General features: G+C 38.1%; 1 protein-coding gene across 2 annotated transcripts in view; it reads left to right on the top strand.

The window, feature by feature from the left end:
- HGF (hepatocyte growth factor) overlaps positions 1–25,310 on the top strand; it is a 66,137-nt gene extending 40,827 nt beyond the window's left edge. For both annotated transcript variants that reach the window (XM_029078216.2, XM_029078215.2), the window contains exons 8-18: positions 18–192; positions 6,300–6,427; positions 8,113–8,215; positions 10,315–10,448; positions 16,262–16,300; positions 17,116–17,212; positions 21,108–21,182; positions 21,560–21,706; positions 23,127–23,233; positions 23,408–23,553; positions 25,030–25,310. In XM_029078216.2, the coding sequence (XP_028934049.1) occupies positions 18–192; positions 6,300–6,427; positions 8,113–8,215; positions 10,315–10,448; positions 16,262–16,300; positions 17,116–17,212; positions 21,108–21,182; positions 21,560–21,706; positions 23,127–23,233; positions 23,408–23,553; positions 25,030–25,206 (1,328 nt within the window). In that variant the 3' untranslated portion in view covers positions 25,207–25,310. The remainder of the gene's footprint in view (positions 1–17; positions 193–6,299; positions 6,428–8,112; positions 8,216–10,314; positions 10,449–16,261; positions 16,301–17,115; positions 17,213–21,107; positions 21,183–21,559; positions 21,707–23,126; positions 23,234–23,407; positions 23,554–25,029) is intronic.
- Positions 25,311–26,158: the final 848 nt, after the last annotated feature.

Here is a 26,158-nt window from a genome sequence, read left to right as displayed (position 1 = left end):
TTGCTCTCATTTATCAGCTCATAGTACTGTGAACAACACTGACATAAACACCGAAACAACTGAGTGTATCAGAGGTCAAGGGGAAAGCTATCGAGGAACCATCAAAGAGACATGGAATGAAATTGAATGTCAACGCTGGGACTCTCAGCATCCTCACCAGCACAATATAACTCCTGAAAACTTCAAGTGCAAGTGAGTATATTTAGGCAAGGGTCCCAAATCCTTTGAAAAACTAGGCTTTTCCACGCAATGATTGAGAATGCTCTCCTTGCACTGGCACTAGTGACTCAGGGCAACTTCATTGGCTCCAATATGATCTTGCTATTCACGGGTTCAGCCTGGCTTCCTCATTTCCTTCTCAAAAACTAGCTGAAAAATCGTATTGTTAATTTGGGGGACTGGTGTTCTATTTTCATATTATTCTTGAAAGGGCCTGGGAGTTCTTCATAGGACTGGAAGAACTGCAGCTCCTTGAAGTAGAACTGTTTTCAATCTCAAACCAAACTATTTTTGAGACTGTCACTGTACTTACTTCAGGGAGCTGTACTTGAAATTCCATGGTGAGCCAACTAAACATTTCATGTTTTATTTGAACATGAAAATGTTGTTATGTAACATAGTGGGTTTGCGTATGTCCTTTATTCATTTAGATATGCCCTATCAGATCTGTTTAATTCTATTCATTAAATAGTATTTTTTTAAAAAAAATGTTTATGGTATTTGTAAAGACCATGAGCCTGTTGTTGGGTAATGATTGTCTCTATTTGTTGCTGAATTGTACTTTCCAAGTGCTTAATACTGTGTTCTGCAAAAAGTAAGCACTCAGTAAATATAACTGAATGAATGAAGTGCTTACTATGTTCCAGGTACTGTTCTAAATGCTGGAGCACTGATTTGTTGAGCACTGTGATGCAGAGCACTGTACAAATCAATGGTATTTAATGAACACTTACTGTTTGAGGAGTAATAATAATAATGGTACTTGTTAAGCACTTACTATGTGCCAAGCACTGTTCTAAGCACTGGGGTACAGGTTAATTTGGTTGGACACAGTCCCTGTCCCTCATAGGGCTCATACTCTTAATCCCCATTTTACAGATGAGGTAACTGAGGCCTAGAGAGGTGAAGTGAGTTGCCCAAGGTCACACAACTGACCTGTGGTGGATCCGGGATTAGAACCCATGACCTTCTGACACCCAAGCCCATGCTCTATCCACTAAGCCACACTACTTGAGTACAGTGCAGCAGAGTTGATAGACACTTTCCCTGCCAATAGGGAGTTTACATTCAAACGGGAGTGGCAATCACTGGGAGAGTGTAATAAAAATATAAATCACAGTCTGTGCTCTCAAGAAACTTAGTCTACATCTTTCTGCTTTGCTGAAATGCAAATTTAAATAGGAAAATCCATGAAAACCTTTCCAATTTCAAAATTCTTGGAACACAGTTCAGTTTGAGGATTACAGAACCCATTGGGAAGTACAAAATGATGATGTGACAAATTCCCTGACCACAAGGAAAATGCTCTAATTAGGGAGCCTAGCATAAAAATATTGAATGTATTTTAATTTGGTGGACTCCCTATTTAGGTAGTAAGTTGAAGTAGACATAGAGTGTAGTCCTGTGCTGTTTTTTGAAGTTACGATTTAAGTAATTTTTTTCATTACTGCCCCTCAAGGTCTCCACTAATAATGGATGGAAGAGTAGGACAACAGAGAAAGATGAAGGGGAAAGACATAGAGCCTTAAAATATTTTGTCAAATCACCAAGAGTACTAGCTAGTGTTGAGACGTTTGGGCCCATTTCTCCCTGTTAGGGATGGGAGGTGGTTTCTATGTGCCAGCACTATACTGAGCACTAGGGTAGGTACAAGATAATCAGGTTGGACACAAAGATAGGGCTTGCAGTCTAAGGGGAAGGGAGAACAAATACTGAATCCCCATTTTACAGATGGAGAAACTGAGGGCCAGAGAGTTAGCGAAGCAGCGTGGCTTAGTGGAAAGAGCCTGGGCTTCGGAGTCAGAGGTCATGGGTTCGACTCCTGGCTCTGCCACTTGTCAGCTGTGTGACTGTGGGCAAGTCACTTAACTTCTCTGTGCCTCAGTTACCTCATCTGTAAAATGGGGATTAACTGTGAGCCTCATGTGGGACGACCTGATTACCCTGTATCTCCCCCAGCGCTTAGAACAGTGCTGTGCACATAGTAAGCACTTAACAAATACCAACACTATTATTAAGTTAAGCGGTTTGTCCAGGAAGCAGGTGTGGCAGACTTGTTTAACCATGGATGAGAACCCAGGTCCCCTGACTCCCAGGCCCACGCTCATTTCCGTAGGCCACACCATATCTAAAAGTGAAGAAATCTGCTGCTGATGACAACTTCTAACCCTTCTGGTTTTGATCGGAGCAGATGGGAAGTCTGATGGGGATTGAACTGGTCTCTGATTGGTGCTCAGGACAATTAGCAGCACCTGAATGTTGCTTGCCTGATGAATACACTCAGAGCACCAAGGGGCATAACCAGGGTGACCAGACCATCCTAGATTTCCCTTATAGAGCTGATGTGATAATAATAATAATGTTGGTATTTGTTAAGCGCTTACTATGTGCCGAGCACTGTTCTAAGCGCTGGGGTAGTCATAGGGGAAGCAGGTTGTCCCACGTGGGGCTCACAGTCTTAATCCCCATTTTACAGATGAGGGAACTGAGGCACAGAGAAGTTAAGTGACTTGCCCACAGTCACACAGCCGACAAGTGGCAGAGCTGGGATTCGAACTCATGAGCCCTGACTCCAAAGCCCATGCTCTTTCCACTGAGCCATGCTGCTTCTCCTAATAATGTTATAATCATAATGTTATAATGTTATAACAATAACATATGATAATTATAATTATAATTATATGATAATGATAATGTTATAATGATAATGTTACTTTGGGCAGTCAGAGTCTTGCAAATCTTGATATTCATTCATATATCAGTGCAGCCCGCTTCTAAGACCATAAAAATCTTCTTCCAGACATTGCATTTCTTCTTCTGGGTGACCATTTGGCCAGGTTGTATCATTTAATAATGATGTAAATATATGACTTATGTAATTCCCATTTCCTTTATTCTCACTGCTTTGACAGCTGTAAACAATTCACACTTGAAGATATTTGAAACAATTTTAAGAAAAAATAGAGTGAATCTTGTAGTTGTTTCTTCTTTAATCTGGATTAATGAGGTGTTTCTGGTTTTAGACCCTCCCCTCACAGCGAGACCCAAGCAAACATTTTGTATTCGCTTAACATCTTACGCTTTCACTCAACATTTTGAATTAAGTTCCAAACACATTTTACAAATTACTTTTCCTCCTAAAATTTTAAATCCATGTGCATTTCAAGTGAAATTGAATCCACACATTTTCCACTCACACTTAATTTATCAAAGTAAAAGTAATATTCTAAAGGGGAAAAAACAAGACCTCCTCCCCTCAACTTCTTAATAAGAGCTTGTGTTTTATAAGAAAAGCCAAAGGTTTGAATTTAGTCTAAAATGCTGAACATGTGCCATTCAATGAGTCTTAAACTTGGCAAGCTTTTATTCCCATTGCTGAGAGAAACAACTTGGGATTGTACCTAAGGCAGTTAGAGCATTACAATATTTACTGGAGCGGGGCGAGGTGGATTTGTGGATTTTGCAACGATTCCCAGGCCACTGGAACATAAGATGATAGACCATAAGCAATACCATATAGGTCAGCCCAATTGCTTAGCCAACCCAATTTTCTGCCTCCAGAGTGTCAAAAGGCTCACTGTGGGCAGGGAATGTGTCTGTTTCTTGTTGTATTGTACTCTCCTAAGTGCTTAGGGTGGTGCTCTGCACACAGTAAGTGTTCAATAAGTACAATTGAAAAACTAATGAAAAGTACTCTTGGAATAACTATGTGCTAGGGTCTGGCTCCCCATCCTAATGGTATTTGTTAAGGGCTTACAATGTTCCATGCACTATACTAAGCATTGGGGTAGGGAGAAGATGATCATTTCTGACATGGGGCTCACAGTCTAAGTAGAAGGGAGGACAGGTATTGAAACTCCATTTTGCAGATGATGGAACCAAAGCACTGGGAAGTTAAGTGACTTGTTCAAGGTCAAACAGCAGACAAGTGGTTGAGCCAGGATTAGAAACAGTGTCCTCTGACTCCCAGGCAGTGCTTTTTCCACAGGGCCATGCTAGAAGCAGCATAACATAGTGGATAGAGCACCTTTCTGAGAATCAAAAGGTCACAGGTTCTAATCCCGTGTCCACCACTTGACTGCTATGTGGCCTTGGACAATCCACTTCACTTCTCTGTGCCTCAGTTGCCTCATCTGTAAAATGGGGATTAAAACTGTGAGCCCATGCAAGACAGGGATTGTGTCCAACCTAATTTCCTTGTGTCCACCCCAGCACTTAGAAGAATGCTTGGCACCTAGTAGGCTTTTAATAAATCCCATTAATATTATTATTATTCACTGACAATTTATTATTAACTGAAAGAATCTCTTCCGTGGTGGTTGGTGGGCCCAAGAAGCAGTCATTTCTGCTTTCATGCCTGATTTCATTTTGCAGAATCGTTAGAAAGAACATAATGGAAGAGTAAGGGAACGTAATTACCATAATACAGCCAGTAATTAGGCATCACTTTGTTCTATTATGATGAGTCTCAGTCAGGGATGCTGTCTCATGTAAAGAACAGGGTCTAGGACAGGGTCTATTGAAGCCCTGTTGTCAGTCCTTCAGGAGCATTGCAGACGAGACTGATTGAAGTTACTTAAAACCCATTGTTTACTATAAACTGATTTTAAGCAGTGCTAATTGGTTTCTTATGAAGTGCTATTGACCATGGATAAGTGTCAGGGAAATGTCAGAAACAAGTGAGTAAAATAGATTTGATTTCATCTTCTACAACCTTCTTGACATTCACCCAGGATATAAAAAACACACTATGTAAATTATTTTCAAGCTCCCTAATCTGTCACCTTATTTCCCAAGCATTTATCCTACCTCACCTTGTCTACTGCTGACCTCCTGGCCTCCTATCTCTCCCCATTCCAATCTATACCTCACTCTGATGCATGGGTCATATATCAACAGAAACGTTCAGTCCACGTCTTCCCACTCCTCAAGAACCTCCAGTGGTTGCCCATCCACTTCTGCATCAAAACAGAGATTCCATACCATAGGCTTTAAAACACTCGATCAGCTCACCCCCTCCTACTTCACTGATCTACTACGGTCCAGCCTGATGACTCCTCACTGCGCCCCGTCTTGTCTATCTTGCCTCCGACCCCTCCCCACATCCTCTAGCCTGGCCCTAGCCTGGAACTCCCTCCCCTTTTATATGCACCAGACCACCACTCTCCCCACTTTCAAAACATTATTAAGGTCGCATCTCCAAGAGGTTTTCCCCGATTAAGCCCTTTCTTCCCCGGCTCCATCTCCCTTCTGTGTTGTTCATGTACTTGAATATATTGCATTTTTCTAAGTCCACTATATATATGCATATTTAGTCATATAACATATATATATTGTGTGGAAGTGCAATATATATGTATATGTATGTATTGCTTATTGCAAGCAGAGTACTGTACTAAATGGTAGGGAGAGGTCGATTCAATAAAGTTAGTAGACATGATCTCTGCTCCCAGGGGGTTTACAATCTAGCAAGAGGAGACAGATATTAAAATGAATTACAGCAAGGGAAAGTAGCAGAGTATATGAATGTAAATACCATTGATTGATCTTGGTCTGCTATGATTTTGAGTGACTTTGGGGGTCCTCTTTCAGAGTTCTGGGTTTCTGAGTGGAAAGTGAATTGAAGCAAGAAGGTCCTAATCCTGACTCTGTCACTTGTCTGCTATGTGACCTTGGGTGACTTCACTTCTCTGTGCCTCACTTACCTCATCTGTAAAATGAGGTTTAAGACTGTGAGCCCCATGTGAGATAGGGACTATATCCAAACTGCATCGACTCCAGAGCTAAGAACAGGGCTTGGCATATAGTAAGTGCTTAACAAATACCATAATTATTATTACTATTCTTTGTTTGGAGGCCCTCTCAGAGGTGTAAGCTCATTGTGGGCAGGGCACTTGTCACTTGGTCATTCTGTACTTTCCAAACCTCTAGTAAAGTGTACCGGAACAACTACTGCTTCTGACTTATCACTTCTGTCTTAGAGAACCCTTACAATATTATAATTTATTATTGGTGGTGAAAAAGAACTTGGTTTCATCACTCTGTGCATAAAATGACACTTTCTTGCTTATCTTGAACAGAGACTTAAGGGAAAACTACTGCAGAAACCCAGATGGAGCTGAATTACCCTGGTGTTTCACTGTTGACCCAACCATCCGCATAGGCTATTGCTCCCAAATCCCCAAGTGTGATGTTTCAAGTGAACAAGGTAATTGATGACTACAACCATGCACTTGGGGAGGTCGAAGGAGGAAAGTGGGTGTGATGCAAAGGCTGCCTTAATGACAGATGCTCAACTGCTGTATCATTTCTCTAATAATGAGTGCATTTTTTATCACTCCTCTCCTCAGAGGAAGTATAATCAGAAGTGCACATGGCTCTAGGGGAAAGGGAGTGTGAGTAGGAAGTGGGAGACCTAGGTTCTTAGCTTTGTTCCTGGCCTCTTGTGTGATCTTGGACAAATCACTTAACTTCTCTGGCCCCAGTTTCCTCATCTGTAAAGTGTGGAAGATACTACCTATAGTATACAAATGTTATGAAGATAAAATGAGGTCATTAATGTGAACATGCTTTGGAAAACAAAAAGTGCTATACAAAATGAGGTGGTATTATGATGCCAGTGTTGGGGTCAACATTTTTATTTTGCAATTATTTCTATGTCCTTTGAACAATATGGAATATAATACATTTCACAGATTCCTCCCTCCACCCTTTGGAGGCAGCATAATCAAGTTAAGAAGCAGGTCCATTCCTTTGTTTAGGGGATAATCTTGATGCACTCCTTTCATTCTCCAGCTCCTTCCCCACATGCCCTCTGCACATTGGTACCTTTGATTTTCTCCATAGCATCCTTAAAGAAATAGTCAGAGGAGGGGAGAGAAACTGAAACTCCAGTCAGTTTCACTGCCCTTCACACCAAATAATAATAATAATGGTATTTGTTAAACCCTTACTATGTGTCAGGCACTGTATTAGCTGCTGGAATAGATACAAGGTAATCAGGTGGGACACAGTGTCTGTCCCACATAGGGCTCAGAGTCTTAACCCCCATTTTGGGCGCCTGGGTGCCTGTTAGAAATGCTTTGCTCTTTAGCACAAGAATTGAAAGTTAGATAGTAGTTGGAAAGTCACCCTAGGTCAACCTCACCATACATGTGTTGAACTCTTTTTGTGGGTTATCTTGGCAACTACCCACATACTTAGCATTAGCATATGTTCGGTATTCATTTTCTCACTCCCCACCTCACACATGGCTCTACAGCAGAGTTAGAGATTTATGTTTGGAAATATGTTCATGACCCCACTGTTCATCCTACAGTTTGAGATTTATACAAACCTATGGTTAAGTGACACGTAATAATAACTTTAGGGGTAAAGCAAAACAGTTCTCTTCTCTAAACCAATCAATGGCAGGGTATAACACTTTTAAGAAATGTGCTGAAGTTGAAGGCATGTCTGCCCTCTGTCATATCATCTAAAATATCTATTCCAGAAATTTGTTAATGAGTTCAAAAGTTTATTTCTCAATTTCTTTTTTTTAGACCATCTGGATTTTTTTAAAGAAGTCATACTTGAAGGTTTTAGTATTTTAGTGCTGTGCAATGCCTTTTTAACTGTAGGCAAAACCAACTCTGAACTTGTTAGGACTCTTATCTACAACAGAGACATAGTTTTGTCCTGGATGAAGAAACTGAGACCCCGTTAAGGAATATGCATAGTTGATTGATTCTGAGAGGTTAAACTTCCATTCTAATGATATTGATCATATATGGGTCATCTCAACTTGACACTTGCTTTTCATGAATTTATTCTACATCTGGTAAAGAATGGTTTTCTCTGTAATGTTACTCAACAACCATCAAAAGCTATTTCCCCATGTGTTTTGTTATGTAGACTGTTATCGTGGGAATGGCAAGAATTACATGGGGAATTTATCCAAAACAAGATTTGGGCTGACTTGCTCTATGTGGGAAAAGAATATGGAAGACTTACACCGGTGTGTACATTGACTTTATGCAAAAATAATGACAAATAATCATGTCTATTTTGTTTTTTCCTCTGTATTATTGTATATGCTTCTATGATGAGGGAGCCATTTTGGTACTGCAGAATATTAGCTATATTGGTATTTTGCATGAGTGATTTGATTTACATAGACCAATACATGTTTGTGCACTTATATATACAGTTACAGTGTGACATATCAATCAGGTGAGAAATGGCCATTTTATGTTAATCTTCATAATAATACTCTTTTCCTCTTTTAGAGACTAAATATTTTGCTTGTAGGAGAATTCTCTAAGACTATGAAAAGCTACAAAAGCATATTAAGGGTATGCCAGATACCAATATCAACTCATCTTTACAAAATATGTATACATTTGCTCATTTAAGGAATATTCTATTTGAACTCAAATAATTCAAATGTGAATTAGGAAAGTCAATTGGGGATTTTCTATTCTGACACTGTCTATGACCCCAGACTCATCTTCCACAGCATTGCATTTAGCAGATTTTCAAAGTGAAGAGTGATTTAACAACCAGTTTTTAAGTGATAGTACCACTAGGTAAAAAGCAAGTGACAAACAAGGACTTACCTGCTGCCTGGAATTAAGTACTTGTAGTAAATGAAAATGACATCATTTAATGTTGTTCATTTCAGTTGAATGAGCACTAATTCTTCATGAGTATTGTTCATAAATAGGAATTTGGTGCAGTGATGTATACTTTCTTCAGTTTTAGTTAGAGATAAAGTTTTTTAAAGCTTTTTCTGTATTTTAAAATTTGTTCTAACATTCATTTTGCTCTGGAAAGTATCATTTAGTTACTTGAAACAAAACTAATGGTATACTTGATTAAGTATGCAATGACCAGCTTACTAGGACAAATACATAGATATTATTTTATAATTAGAATTAGGAGGTAATAATTCTGTAACATGAACTAGGATTTTAGAGAATTACAATTATTAGGTCTTGCTCTGTAATTGTAAGGGGCTTGGGAATGATGCTTAGCAATTACATTGAAATAGTCATACTGTATCCTATAATTAGCCAACCAAAGCAGGGTGATTCATTCGGTTGTATTTATTGAGCACTTTATGTGTGCAAAGCACTGAACAAAGCACTTGGGAGAGTACAATATAGTAGACACATTTCTACTAGAGGAATTATATCCACAATTTATTATATCCATAATTTATCATACATAATGTATTTACTATGTCCCTAATTTGTTCATTTATATTAATGTCTGTCTAGCCCTCTATACTGGAAGCTCCTTGTGGGCAAGGAACATGTCTACCAACTCTTTTATTGTACTCTCCGAAGTACCCAGTCCAGTGTTGGGAACATAGTAAGCACTCAATAAATTTCATTGATTAAATGGTAGTCAAGTGGACTGCTCCAAAATACTACATATGATATTGGAACAATGAATATCTCACCTGAACCTGAATGAACTTTTTCAGATAAGGTGAAACATGTTCAGATGAAGAATAGCAAAAGCAAAACAAAAAAATAATAAGCCCAACAAATCATGAGCCCTTCACCAATTCTCCCACTTGACAGTGATGATGAATCTAGTAACAGCCCAAGAAAGTACAGCAGTAATATGCTGATTACTAGGGTAGTTAGTAATAGCCCTACATCACATTTTGAAAATGGAAGATGAAAGAAGCAACTCTTCTCTGCACCAGAGAAGCCAAACCTCTAGGATGAAAGACCTTATCTGTAGTCATTAAGGTCAGCCATCATTGTATTGATCTGGGGGTTGACCCTTGTGAGTTCACATATGGGTATTTATTTTGTGTCAGTCTTGATCCCTAAGCAATAGAAATCCCTGCTTTATGTTTCCAATATCCAGAAATAACTTAGCTTCATCAACATATGCATGATATGGCATTGACCTGCTTATCTTTCACAGAGACTTAGAGGGAAACTACTGCTGAAAGATATCAAGAAGTTTCAAAGATATCAAGTAAAGATCCTGGAGGATATCAAAAGAATTTTGATGATGAATTACATCATATGGATCTGTAACCCATTTTTTCTCAAAGGGCACATATTCTGAAGTTGTAATCTGTTTTTCATGCAGGCATATTTTCTGGGAACCTGATGCTAGCAAGCTGAACAAGAATTACTGCCGCAATCCTGACGATGATGCTCACGGTCCGTGGTGTTACACTGGCGACCCTCTTGTCCCATGGGACTACTGTCCCATTTCTCGGTGTAAGTGGATACACTTTTAGCATTATTTCATTGAAAAATATGCCGACTTTATAGTATCTATTACCCTACGGGACTACATAAAATGTTGGACACTATTTCCTGGTAGAACAATAGATTATATTGCTTGCCTAAAACCTGCAGCCAAAGGCAACAGATGCAGATGTTACAGAAATATTTTCTTTATTATACTGGTGCAATGCCATGTTGGGAAGTGCCCCAAAACTAATTTAGGGTGAAGAAAGCATGATCTGTAACCTTGCGTTTGTATTTTTATTTTATGGAGGGGCATCTCATAGGAATTATAAGTTTATTCGGTGGCATTCATACACAACTTTTATTGTTAACTTATTAAGAGGGATCAAAAGGATGCATTGCTATTTCTATCCAGAGCACTGAACTCAGTTTCTGTAATACACATCCAGAAGTTGCTGCTATAATTCCTTTTGTCATAAACCCTGAGGCAGACTTTTATTTAAATATGAAGCATCATGGCTTAATGGATAGTGCATGGGCCTGCTTGTCAGAAGGATCTGGGTTCTAATCCTAGTTCTGCCACGTCTTCTCTGTGACCTTGGGCAAGTCACTTCACTTCTCTGGATCTCAGTTGCCTCATCTGTAAAATGGGGATTAAGAGTGTGAGCCCTGTGTTTGTTCAACCCGATTAACGTTCATCTACCCCAGTGTTTAGAACAGTGCTTAGCACAGAGTAAGCACTTGCCAAGTATATTCTTATTCTCATTACTGTTGTTTTAATTCAATATTGATTCCAAGTTTATTAACTTTCAACTTTAAAAAGTTGGCAAATTCCATCTAGAATTTTAGTAAATACTACTTAATTTATGTCTTGGCAAAAATATCATTAAAATCTCACAAATGCCTAGTGTCTCTCTCATTTCTGCACACAGTAGACACTCATACTTTTGAATTGATGAAGAAGAGGAATGTTTTCAAAACAAGATCCTTTTGATAACCCATCTTCTATTTTTGCCATAATTTCTAATGTGTCTTTGCTTTTTTCTGCTACCTACCCCTCCTTCAACTCACTATTGCTCTAACTCTTCCTCATTTAACACACACACACACACTTACACCCATACACTTTGCTGACATTCATCAATTGGTATATTCAGGTACAAATAGGTAGTCTGATTCCGATCCAAAGGCATATTAGTGAATAGGCCAAATATGTACTCACATACACATGTATATCAAACTCACACACTAACAATCATGTACTCACATTCATTCACACATAAGGACACAATTCTATGGAGAACAAGCTCATCCTCATTCAGTTCCTTTGCAAGTTATGCAGAAGTAGCGTGGCCTACTTGAAAAAACACGGGCCTGGGAGTCAAAGATCTGGATTCTAATCCCTGCTCTGCCAATCGTTTGCTGTGTGACCTTGGCCAAATCACTTAATTTCTCTGTGTCTCATCTGTAAAATGGGGATTAAATCCTCTCCCTTCAGTTTACAGTCTGAGCCCCATGGTGGATGGGACCTGGGTCCAACCTGATGAATTTGTATTTACCTCATTTCTTAGAACAGTGCTTGACATATAGTAAATTCTTTAACAAAAACTATTCAAAAAGTTTTACTGTATTTCTCTGAGAAAATTTACCAGTCTTTTACTGGTAAAAGTGCCTTAGTACTGTGCTTTACACACAATAAGCACTCAATAGATAGCATTGATTGATTGATTGGAATTTATTCTTTCTTTTCTCTTTGAAAATCTGGGTGTCACATGGAACAGATGCTCCTGAGGAGACATTTTTCACTACCCCCTCCCACCTTCCTTTCCTTCTCTATTAGTCTCCAGCCTCAAAGTAGGACATCTGTTTCTTTTCCTATCACAATTATAAGCAGTTGGTTTTCCCAGAGTGGAGAGTAGAGAACCAGGCAGAAGGAGGATAAAGGTGTACCATTTCACAGCCCTTTCACAACACTATTTAAGTATCTCAGGCTGCAGAATCCCATCTTCAGAAATAAATGATTATCGTGTTTATACCTACTTTTTCCTCCAAAGCTTAGAAAGTTATTTGGGGGAAAAAAGTGCCATCTTAATACTCAGTTCAACATGCTTTTAAATCCTTAAATCCAAGACTCATTAACATTAGTATTAATTTACCCATATCATTTAACATAAGTTTATCAGCAATATTGTGTGCATTTCATTTGTATTCTATTAAAAAACTGTGAAAAAACCAATACAATTTGTGATTAAGAATGGTGGGTCTTTTTTTGCATAGGAAGAATAATTTATTTTTAAATACATATATTTAATGAAAAAATGTTTACAAAGGGTATGTAAAGCATGATTAAATTCATTCATTTAGGAATGCAGTCATTTATGCCATAATAACCTGTTTTTTCATTACACAATTTGAATAGAACATAACAGAAGTGTTTAAGGTATGTTGTTTTCACAACATGGGTCTGCTCTGAGTATCACAAGTTGGTACAAGAGTATCACAAGTAAAAATATGGTTGTGTGTCTGTGTGTAGCATCAATCAAGGCATGATGTCTTTCCCAGCCTCTGCTTCATTCTTACTATGTGTTCAGTAATCTTAGCACTCTTTTTTTAAAAAAATGACATTTAAGTGCTTATTATGTGCCAGGCACTGTACTAAGACTGAGGTAGACAATTTGTTTGGACATGGTGATGTGCCACATGGGGCTCACAGTTTTAATCTCCATTTTCCAGATAAGATAACTGAGGTACAGAGATGATAAGTGACTTGCCCAAGGTCACATAGAAGGCAAGTAGCAAGATTAGAACCCAGGTACTTCTGATTCCCAGGCCCATGCTCTATCCCCTAGACCATGCTGCTTCCCCTGCTTCAGTGAGGAAGGATAAGATGCCCTGGTGGCATGGGGGAAAGCAGAACATCAGAAAAGGGCAGTGGTATTTATTGAGTGCTTAATATGTTCAGAGTATTGTACTAATTGCTTGGGAAAGTATAATAGTTATGGTAGACATATCTCTACCAACAAGGAATTTACGATCTAGTGGAGGAGTTTACAAAGCAGTCAAAAGATATTTTATGCTGATATATCTTTAAAAAATCTTTATTTCAACAATTCTTTCCAACTAAAAACACATTTATACTTTATGTAATCAGGAGCACCTGCAATTTTAACATGTTAAAAAAACTCAAGGTGGTGTTTTTCTTACTGTTATGAAGTGCTATTCTTTAAATCTTAGGTCAATTAGGAGTTTTAAAGAGATCCACATTTTTCTGAAGCACATTTTAATTTAGATTAATCATTAAATTTCACACTTCAGGATGCATAACTATTTCAATAATTGTGATATATCCATCATTCTATTATATTTAAAAATTATTATTCTGGTATTCATTTATTGATTTTTATGGAGCAAAATAAAAGGGTTAATATGAGTTTTAAGGGAGGGATTGGAATTTGTTTTAGGTGGGAGAGGAAGGAAGGCTGTGGAGAAAAGATCAAAGAAAAACAAGGGGGTCTTTTTTGCTCACCAGGGGAAAATACTAAATTGAATTGGATGATGCCTGACCCGACTGTTTTGTTCCATTTTCTATGGACCCACAGTGTGTTAGTTGTATATTTCTCTCATGGAGTTTACATACAACAAACTTTTTTTTTTAACTTCTTGGGACAAAAAGCACTGTTTTTCTCTCTTTCTCATTCATGCACCCCGAGGGAACTACTAGCCTTTTATTTTGAAATTTGCAGATCATTAACTTAAATGGAGCAACCAGTAACATTGATGTTTTTGTTTCCCTAGCTCACACCTCTTCTAAGGGGGACACTTTGCGGGTCCACCACCTACTCCTTATGAACGGGCAATTTCCTTTTGTTTCTGTTTAACTTTCCCAAGGGCTTATTGCAATGCATTGCACTCAGTAGGTGCACAATAAATACCATTTATACCACCAATAATATGCTTGAAGAGCTAGAGCTGTCAGCAGTTGATTCAGGGGCAAAACCATTCCAGTTCCTCAGCTACAGAGAAGGAATGATCAAATTTTCTGGATTGGCTGTTCAATATTATACCCCTTTTATTTACAAACCAAGTAGAATCTGGGCAGAGTAATGAGTTAAGAAACTCAGGTCCTTCCAATACATTATTTGGCTTTGAAAATAGCTATCAAAATTGAATGTCTAATAAAGAAATCAATTTGCCATTTATTTTTTTTTCTTTTGCCACTGCCAGTTTATTTGAGCTCGGAACAATTTCAGGGATTAAGAACCAGCTGGGGTTAATACTATAGGCCATCAATTCTGAACAGCTAGTCAGTAAGCTCCAGGAAATGTCTTGTACCTCATTCATTACTGTCTAATTATTCCCTAACTTAGATATCTCCCAAGCCTTTCTCCATTACCACACTTAACCCCCCACTAGGGGGTTTATGAAAAGAAGTGTGTTCTAAAATTTAAGTTAATAGCCTTTCCAAGGTCCAAGAGAGCTCCCCTCTCCCTTTATCAGAAAAACTAACAGAATTACAGCCTTTCCCTGAAATCTGAACCTTGGAAACAAATCTATGAATACCCTCCAAGCAATAAGGCTCAGCATTCTTCTACCATCCCATTATTTTTCAATTAGAACTAGGATATTCATTCCAAGAAATGCCTCACATGATTTTCCAAGAATTCATCAATTTATTTTAAGTCTATTGCAGCATAGCTTAGTGGATAGAGCACAGGTCTGGAAGTCAGAAGGACCTGAGATCTAATCCTGGCTCTGCCGCTTGTCTGCTGTGTGACCTTGAGCAAGTCACTTTACTTCTCTGTGCCTCAGTTACCTAATCTGTAAAATGGGGATTAAGAATGTAAATCACGTGTGGGTGGTGTACTGTGTCCAACCTAATTAGCTTGTATCTACCCCAGAACTTAGTACAGTCCCTGGCACATAGTAAGCGCTTTACAAATGCCATAAAAAAACCAAATAATTAAAAAGGAACAAATCAGGAATGATGACAGATGAGTCGCATAGTGGAAAGGGCATGAGAGTTGCGAGGCCTGGATACTAAAACTAGCCCAGTCACTTCTCTGCTGTGTGACCTTGGGAAAGTCACTTGACCTCTCTGTGCCTCTATTCCCATATGTGCAAAACTGGGATTGAATACCTATTGTCCCTCCTGCTTAGACATTGAGTCCCATGTGGGACAAGCATTGTGTCTGATCTGCTTACATTGTATCTACCCCAGATCTTAGTACAGTGCTTGAAACATAGTAAGTGCTTAATAATAACATAATTGTCATTATCATTATTACTATTATTGTTAATGAATATTTATGTAACAGCTTTGAATTGTGGGGGAGGAGTTTAGGATCTCCAAACTGCCCCCCTTCAAAGTTCATATCCTAATCAGGGTAACCTAGTCACACGGCTGAACAATTTTTGGCATCGCTATAGAAGTTGACAGCTATTAGAAGCCAGCAGTGTAACTGAAACTGCCGTCAATGACACGGCCAACTGGCATGTAAACACAAACCCAATAGCCCACCAAAAAGTTATAAAAGTAATCATGAAAGGCCTCAGATCATCCAGAACTAATGTGCCCAACCACTCAATCTCTTCCAGCATAAACAAATTTTAATCACTCTAAAAATATCGTGGCATTCATCTTTGGCAATATATGAAACACTACTACATTGACTGCATAGATTTCTTACGCACATTTTTTAATTCATCATCTTAGCAAAATATAAAGCAGTACACCACCACTGCATTGACAGTATAGATTCTCATGTATATATATAGTATATATAGTATAGTATTTTTATATTCATTATATTTTAAAAATGTTTTGTTGCTTATTTATCTAGGCGAAGGTGATACAACACCTACAATAGTCAACTTGGATCGTAAGTAAATGTTTATATATTCTTTATTGTAAATTGATACCGAGAAGTTTTCTTAAGCCTTTCACCCTTGAAATGGCAAACTAAATACAAAATATATGATTAAGATCTTTTCCCCATTTTTTTAATGCTGTGGATAAATAAGAAAAAAGAGCCCCCAAAGACCCGAAAGACAAGTGATTCCTCAAAGATGGTAAATGAAGCTGGACAGGATTAGCTTTCTATTGTGATCTTAAAAATTATTTGAAGTAAAATATCACCTAACCTTATTTGAATAGCCTGAGGATGTTAAGCTAAATTCAGGAAGGGTAAGATTCTATTAGGAGTCAGGGTTGTTTGGGTCATTAGTCAATGAAGTACTAGAATGCATGTCAATTATTTTGACATCTTAAACAGATGCTAAAAGCTTTGAAGACTGGAGTTTAGTGTTTGTTTGATTTTTTAACTTCTCCTTTCACTTGATATGTTTAGTCAAACAATATAAGGAGGGGAGAATGTTTGGGTAAAACAATGCAGGCCAATTAGAAGACTGAAACTGGCAAGTATTCATTCATTCAATCATTCAGTAGTATTTATTGAGCACTTACTATGTGCAGAGCACTGTACTAAGTGCTTGGAATGTACAATTCTGCAGCAGATAGAGATAATCCCTGTCCAATGACGGGCTCCCAGTCTAAACGGGGGAGGCAGACAGCAAAGCAAATCATAACAAAACCAAATTAGACATCATCATCAAGATAAATAGAATCAAGCAGGTCCCTATACAACTAGAAGTTGTATAGGCAGTTTTCCAACGTAATAATTGCAATTTCTTTCAGATCCTGTCATTTCTTGTGCCAAAACGAAACAGTTGCGGGTGGTCAATGGAATCCCAACACGAACCAACGTAGGATGGATGGTTAGTTTGAAGCACAGGTATTTGTCATTTGACAGAGAAAGTTTAAATGTGGTTAAGATATCCAACCTTCCCTTTCACTTCTCACCAAGTCAAAACAAGGATGGTGGAGTAAATACCTGATTCTCTTTTTCTGCCCTTTAATGTCAGTGAACTGGTTTAAATGTTTGCTGTTGCTGAACAGCGTCCAGAATAATTTTTTTTTTAAATTTGACCTTCCTCTTGTCAAATTCATTATTATAATCCATTTGCATCAAAAACATTACCGGCACAATAGACACATGCTTATATTTTGGAGAGTTGAATGAAAGAAAATGCATTTGGACATGGTAATGCTGCATTCAGGCAGGGTTTGGCAGATTTTTCTGGTCTGTGGGAGAAGGAGCGTGAAAGATTTGAGAAGGGGTCCATTTCACACTTGTATATCGATACTATTACAACAACCAGTCTGCAGAAACAAATGTGGAAAATAAGAAAATACTGCTTTCATGAAAAATTGGCATCCATACATAAAGATGTATTTTAATTACACATAACATACTTTTGACATCATTCATGGTTGTTAACATAGGCTGTAAGCACAGAAACAGCCCAGTTTGCTTCACTCTTTCTTCTTCTTCTCTTCTACTCGCTCTGCGTCGATCTCATCTCTCCTGTTGCCAAACTCTTGCTCATTCATGGCCTTCCCCCTGCCTGGAACTCCCTCCCACTTTTCTTCAGATTGACCAGTGAACTTTTTAAGAGGATTTTTGGAATCACATCTCCTCCAGGACATCTTTCCCACTGATTTCAACTCCCCTCCCACTTTATACTAAATTCTCACATATCTGGCCTCTCCAGGCAGTGTAACACTTAAGCACTTATAGCATTATTCACTACTACTTCCTTTGGCCTCTAATTTGTTTTACCATCTGCATCTCCTGCTAGATTGAAAGGTCCTCAAAGGCAGAGATTGTGTCCTAATTCTCTGGTACTCTTCTAAATATTTACTACAATGCTTTGCATGCAAAAAGCTGTCAATAAATAATATAATTGGTAGATGTAAAAGAAACCAGAGGCTTTACATTTAGCTATTCATCTTTCAAAAAAAAAAATCCAAAATTGCAGCCTCCAAAATAAAGAAACACAACACTGTTTTTAAGTATCTGCATATGTGTTGGTTAAGAACTTTGAGAGAACTTCATAATCTGAGTTAATAGCCAAGATAATAGGAGATCATTTAGAATGTAGGATCAAAGGTCAGCCCTTGAGTTTCTAGCTTAGTAATTAGTGGGCCATCTGCCCGACAGACCATAATGAAATATTTTGTTCCATATTTGCCATAGTTTAACAGTAACAGCAAGGAAATGTCTAGACCTCTGTAACTGAGAGTTCACCCACATGGACACCGAATCATAATTTCAATCAGAGGCACAAGTACAATTGATTTTTTTGGCCTTGTAGTTTTAATATTGGATATGCATGAACCTCAGGGTTCAGAATCATGTGGTTTGTCAGGATGACAGCTGGATGACTGCTTATCAGAGGAATCATTGGGTAAATGGAGCCGAGTTGTTCATTTTAAGAACACTAGAATTTCTGACCTTACCTTGACACTTCCTAATACTGATGTTTATGGTGAGATAATAAAGCAGGTACAAAGTATTTCTGTAAGTCAATCATATTTATTGGGCACTTACTGGGTGCAGAGCACTGTACTAAGTGCTTGGGTCAGTGCCCTATAACAATACAACGGACACGTTTCCTGCCCACAACTTATTGTCTTGCAGCAGCTACTAAGATTTTCTTGGTAGACTAAATTCAGGAATCAAGACAATGACCAACAGGGAATCTATAGTGCAATACAACAACATGCTTGGACTATTGAACCGCTGTTACATTAATTTCTGGTCAGACACAGAAGAGACATGGGGCCCTTCAGAAACTGGAAATCTTTCTGATCATTTTTCTTAGAATAAATTCTGTTCTGTGATGTGTTACACAAGTATGCATTCAATAAAAACCATTGATAGATATGACAATACACTCTTGAAGGCATTATTTGGAGACCTCATTTATCCCTTAGGGAATTTGGGATAATCTAGAAAGTCTCAAAGATATGCAGTTTTATTCAACTTTCAGATTCTCCAACTAAAAGAGATAAGGAAATATGTACAGGATTTTTTAATATATATAATCCTTGCGACACCTGGTCCTTTTAGTAGTTTTTTAATGGTATTTTTAAGAGCTAACTAGATGCCAAGGCACTGTACTATGCACAGGGTAGATATAAACTAATCAGGTTAGACACAGTCCAAGGCCCAAGTAGGGTGCATAATCTTAATCCCCATATGCAGATTAGGTAGCTGAGGCAGAGATAAACGAAGTGATTTGCCCAAGGTCACACAGCAGACAAGAGGCAGAGCCAGCATTAGGACCCAGATCCTCTGACTCCCAGGCCTGTGCTCTATCCATTAAGCAACACTGCTTTACATCAGTTTAAAAAGAGCACTGTATGGTGTGAAGATTAATTCGTTCAACAGAATTAACTGAGTATCCACTGTGGGCTGAATACTCCATTGAGCACTGGTACGATGGTTCTGATGCAGTTCCTGGCCCACAGAGTATTCAGTCTGAGAATAAGGATTAGGAGGGATTTATGGTTGACACACTGAGAAAAACTGAAAGGAGAAATTCAGCCATGAGGACAAAAATCACTGCAATAAAAACAGCAGAATATTGTGGGTAAAAGAAAGGGGTGTATTTTCAGGCTTCTTAGCAATCAGGCTGGTAAGCCTAGAGTCCAGCAATCACAATAGCCACAGTAGCCATAGCTGCCATAGCTAGCACTACGACATCTTGTTCTGCCCCATTGGGTAGGTCAGAACCTTTGGCATGGCATAAGGAATGGATGGCATACTTTGGAGTTCAGACAATGGAAGAGTCACTAATGCCACATGCCGTGAGAAGAATTTAATTTTGACACATCCAATTCTTCATGCACCACATGTTTTGTTGTTCTTCCAGCAGGCTGAAAAAGAAGCAGAAATGAAGGTTTAAAATTATTCTTTTGTCTTTCAACTGCAAGAAAGAACATGAATAACTGTTCATTGTCTGGTTTTATTCCAGCACTGCCCTCTGAAGTGCTGAACATCTGTGCTCTTTGGATTTATAAATTGTTGGAAGTTGAAATTTCTCCAAATTTCTGCCATCCTACACTCCATTTTTACAAAAAAAAATTGGCAGTTGTACAGATTTGGAGGATTACTGAAGGATACCAAATTTATTGCATTTCAAAAATATGGATATTGATGGAAAAATAGGTCTTTAAATTGTTTCAGTTTTCTAAATGAAACATTCTGATGTGAAATTACCTGCCCCTGTAAATCACTGTTCAGGTTGCTGGTGAATTCTTTCCTACTCCAGCACATGCCAATTAAGTAACTTCATGGTTTGGAATTGGAATAAGGAAGTAGTGCATGACTCAGGACAAAAAATGCCAAATGTCCTCACTACTTGATTGCTAAATGAGAGTTCACCAACAGTAACTCTTGGCATTTGGGCTATTTCCTGTAGTTAACCAGTTTGCTCCATTATTAACAGTTTTGACAAAGAGCAAAAATACCAAACTCTGACTGATGCTTTTTAATCTACCAATGTAGATAAATCCAAGTTTAAACTTTTAAGCTCATTGTGGGCAGCGAATGTGTCTGTTCACTGTTATACTGTATTCTCCCAAGTGTTTAGTACAATGCTCTGCACACTGTAAACACTCAATGAATGATTACAGTTGAATAAAATAGGACTTCATTATTTGGTTATGCCTATCATTTCCTTGGCAATAACAAAAATGAATGGAAAAGGTTCTAGTGATCCGCTAAGGCTTTTGCTATGTTGAAGCATATGTGACTTATTTCATTTTCCCTTTTCTCACAGAAACAAGCATATCTGTGGCGGTTCATTGATCAAGGAAAGTTGGGTTCTAACGGCGACACAGTGTTTCCCTTCACGGTAAAACCACTTACAATATTAAAATAGTTTCATCACAAATTATTTTCTTGAAGTTCTTATGTGACAGTATATTTACATTGTAGAAATTGTACTGCACTAGCCATGAGATTGTACCTGCTCAAATGAGTCTCTTTTACTGGGTAGTCATTTGCAAAAACAATAAGTATTAATAAATAGAACTGATTCTTGTATGTGTGACTGCATGTCAGTTATTATTAAGATTTGATCTAGGATTTGTCACTATCATTTGCATTTTAAAAGTTTATGTTATATAATTACATTTGGAAGCTGCAATGGTGAGCATGTGCTAGCAATAAAATCATATTCCTAATGTAATATGATGAAAATAATGACATATTTCAACTTTTGTCATGTAGAAACAGAGATTTGAAAGACTATGAAGCTTGGCTCGGAATTCATGATGTCCATGGAAGAGGAGATGAAAAACGCAAACAGGTTTTAAATATATCTCAACTGGTGTTTGGCCCTGAAGGATCAGAACTGGTGTTACTAAAGCTTTCTAGGTTAGTTCTGAAAATAGAAAAATGATGTTTATTTGCTTTGATGATTCTCATTGATGAGATGTGTTCTATAGTTACCTAGCTCCCCTAGTGGAAGAGGTGTTGAAATTTACCACCATTATTATTATATTCTATTTGTTAAATGCTTATTCATTCATTCATTCAAAAATATTTATTGAGCGCTTACTAAGTACAGTGTCATCAACTGGGATAGAAAAAAGTAGGGGGACGAGTGGATTTGGGGCAAATACGAGGAATTAGAAAAATGAGGGGGAGGAGTAGGTTTGGGTGTGAAATGCTTACTCTATGCCAAGCACTGTACTAAATGCTGGGCTAGTTACAATACAATCAGGAAAAGATACAATACCTGTCCCTCATTGGTCTCACAGTCCAAGGGGAAGGGAAAAGTAGTATTGAATTCCCATTTTACAAATGAGGAAATGGAGAGACAGAGAAGTTAAGTGACTTGCCAAAGGTCACATAGTCAACAAGTGGCAGAGCTGGAATTAGAACTTGGGTCTCCTGTCTCTCTGTACTGGGCTCTTTTCACTAAGCCAAGATGGTCATTTCATAAGGGCATCACTGTTCAAATGCTAAATGCTAACCGTTATCCTTGCAAAGATTGTTCCCAATTGCTGCGTTTATCCCAGGAATTAAAGTTAAAAGTTCTTCTTCTTCTTTTCTTTTTGGTATTTGTTAAGCGCTTACTATGTGCCGAGCACTGTTCTAAGCGCTGGGGTAGACATAGGGGAATCAGGTTGTCCCACGTGGGGCTCACAGTCTTAATCCCCATTTTACAGATGAGGGAACTGAGGCCCAGAGAAGTTAAGTGACTTGCCCACAGTCACACAGCCGACAAGTGGCAGATCTGGGATTCGAACTCATGAGCCCTGACTCCAAAGCCCGTGCTCTTTCCACTGAGCCACGCTGCTTCTCCTAGTTAACAATCACCTGGTGAATATGGCCAATTTATGGATAAATCCAATGTCCTTTTAGATAAAGTCCTTTCTCTTTTGCCTCCAGATGCTTATGAGGGGAAGTCAACTCCAAGGCAATTTGGGGTCACTTAAAAATCAATTAAATGTATTTGAAATAATCAAAATTAGATTCATTTTGATTATTCAAGAAATGAATTTTCAAGAAATTCAAATCCAATAGCTTAGATTTAAAGTTTCATTTTAAATAATTTCTAAATAATAATTAGCTCAAAAAGTTGGTTTTCTACATTAATTTTATAAAATGTAAATTACTCTCTGAGTGTTCATTTATACCTTTTCACAGATGAAAATGGTACACAAAATAGGTTAATTTAGTTATGAAGAAAGAACACCAGCAAGAAAAAGTATTAAATGCTAGACTGAAATAGAACCTTTGAAATGCTAGATAGAATCTAATGCATTTATTATATGTTATCTCTTTCCAGACCTGCAATATTGGATGATTTTGTTAGCACCATTGATTTACCCAATTATGGATGCACAATTCCAGAAAAAACTACATGCAGTGTTTATGGATGGGGCTACACTGGATGTAAGACATTTTTAAAATTAAATCCTATAAGGCAGCACATTTAATGACCAAAAATGGTTCCCTTATGCAAATGGAAAAAATCAAATTAACATAATTTATAGTCTCTTTTCTCAAAAGTTTTTTCTTAGCAAATGAGTATATTTTGCTCACTCTCTGCTTCTATTTTTGATTAAGTGAACAATGTTGATGGTCTTCTCCGCGTTGCTCACCTCTACATCATGGGAAATGAGAAGTGCAATCAGTACCACAAAGGGAAGATCACCCTGACTGAATCTGAAATCTGTGCTGGGGCAGATAGGATTGGGGCAGGACCATGTGAGGTAAAAGGATCTTTAAGTGTCTTTCACTGAGGAAGCTGATTCAAATTTTTCCTAGTGTCTGTTTATTTTTACTCATTAATTCCATTTCATAAATCAAAGGACTGTGACTTCGGGGCTTAGTTTAATCTTATCCTCATGTCTAGAGCAGAACTTCTCCTAGAAGCCGATCTGTTTCCTGAACTCTCACCAACTGCTTTACCATGAGAAGCGTGGCCTAGTGGATAGCACATGGGCCTGGGCATCAGAAGGCCCTTGGTTCTAATCTCAGTTCCTCCACTTGTTCTTGTGTGACCTTAGGCAAGTCACGTAACATCTCTGTGCATCGGTTACTTGTCTGTAACTGTGAGCCCCATTTGGGACATGGACTGTGTCTAACTAGATTAGCTTGAATCTACTCTGGCACTTAGTGCAGCTTTTGGAACACAGTGAGTGCTTAACACATACTGTCAGCTGTGTCACTTTGGGCAAGTCACTTGACTTCTCGGTGCCTCAGTTACCTCATCTGCAAAATGGGTATTAAGACTGTGAGCCTCATGTGGGACAATCTGATTACCCCCATCTACCCCAGTGCTTAGAACAGTGCTCGGCACATTGTAAGCACTTAACAAATACCAACGTTATCATTATTATTATTAATAAACACCATTAAAAAAACAGAAACTAACAAATAAACAAAAAAGTCAGTGTTGGGTAAGGGTATCATGCCTCATGAAGGCAGAAATAATGGGACACAATTCCTCTATACCTGGGCATTTTTCATTTGCTTAATTAAAGATCAGCACCAGCTGCTGCTGCCAAAGACAAAATATACTTAAAATTACTACTTTCATGTTTTAAGAATTTACCTACTCAACTCAGTAACACCAGGTCTTATTTTTGATCATCCATCCCTCCCTCCCTCCCTTCTTCCTTCTCTTCCCCATTCCTCTATCCAAACAATTATATTCATTGAGCACTTACTGTGTGCAAGACACTGTTCTAAATGTTGGTAGACATGTTCTATGCCTATAAGTAATTTACAGTTCTTGTCTGCAGATTTTATAATTCATCTGTGAGAGAGGCTAGACATAGAGTAGGAGGAAAACTACTATGCAGCACAAGTATGGAAAAGCAAATACATGAATACTTAAGTAATTGACATACACATGTGTTGAGGATGATTGTATATACATTCCTAAGGGTAGACTGCTGGACAACATGATCTGGGTGGTGCAAATTAGGTGGGGCATGGTTTTTAGAGGACTTTGAAGATGAGAGGGTTGTTGTTAACTGCACTGGAAAATGGAGAGAGGGTATGCTGAGGTTGGAGACAGGAGAGTCGGGATCGAGGGACAAAAAGATGGCTAACTCTGAAGTTAGCTTTCACTGAATCATTTCAATCACTTTTGCAGCTACAAATAGCACTTTTATTTGTGTTTGTTTTAAAAAATGATTTTGGTGAATCCTTTTTATTTCACAATTCTCTCTTACTCTTAGGGAGATTATGGTGGCCCTTTGGTGTGTGAACAACATAAGATGAGAATGGTCCTGGGCATCATCGTTCCTGGGAGAGGATGTGCTATTCCAAACCGCCCTGGGATATTTGTCCGAGTGGCATATTATGCAAAATGGATACACAAAATCTTATTGACATATAAGGTACCCCAATCATAGCTGAAATTGGCAATGAATATCTAAAACCTCAACCAAGCTCCATTTTCACATGAAGATTTAAGAGAGCATGAAATTAAAGTGTCATGTATAAAATCCTCCAAAAAGAACTACTTGATAGTCAAGTTTGTTAATACACTCATTGATATTTATGGATGTTTTCTGTTGTTTTGTCTTTCGGAGTTATTTTATAAATGTTGAAGTGAGTTAAGGTTTATGCAAGTGTAGTAACATATCTCCTGAAGATACTTGAATGGGTGAAACAGATTGCAAAGATAATCTTGTTGGATGATAAAGTATTTCATGCAAGTAGATTACTTAGCCTCCCTGATGGAATTTGACAGTTTGTTAGCTCGATAAGATCTCAACCCTTTAGTAGCCCCCAAATTGTCTTTGGTCTTTTGTTTGAGTCTCTCTGTATCACATAGGCTGTCAAATATGGACTCCCCATCTGGGAAGTCCTAAGACTGAAATGTTCCTCAGTGTCTTTCATCCCCCAAATAGTCTATCATCGTCCTGTAAGCGTGATCACCAAGAGGAAGCTTTCAGTTCTGATTACTACTTTTCCTCTTTGAATCTCAATCAGTCTGAAAGTTCTGAGAAAGAAGAGGGGAGTTAATAGGAGATGCAGAGGCCCTGGGTGTATAGGTGTATCTCTCTATCTCTCTCTTTATGTGCAGAGCACTGTACTACGTGCTTGGAAAGTACAGTAATATATGTATATATACACATATATTGTATATATGAAGAGAGAGAGAGAGGAATATATACCTGCCACCAATGTTTTGGAGATCTGGAGGTTGGAATGTTTCTGTCTCAGAATTTCCTTAGTTTCACTGAGTAGCAGAGAGTGCAGAAGGGTGTATAGTGGTTTTTTTTAAAAAAAATAGACCTAAATACCTCCTATCCCTCTAACATCCAAGGTGCTTTTCAAAGGAAACTCCATTTAGGGTCT

The sequence above is a fragment of the Ornithorhynchus anatinus genome, chromosome 13 (genome assembly GCF_004115215.2).
Source record: "Ornithorhynchus anatinus isolate Pmale09 chromosome 13, mOrnAna1.pri.v4, whole genome shotgun sequence".
In the NCBI taxonomy this organism is placed as follows: domain Eukaryota; kingdom Metazoa; phylum Chordata; class Mammalia; order Monotremata; family Ornithorhynchidae; genus Ornithorhynchus; species Ornithorhynchus anatinus.
Note: the sequence above shows the minus strand (reverse complement) of the source record. Positions and strands in the feature narration are given on the sequence as shown.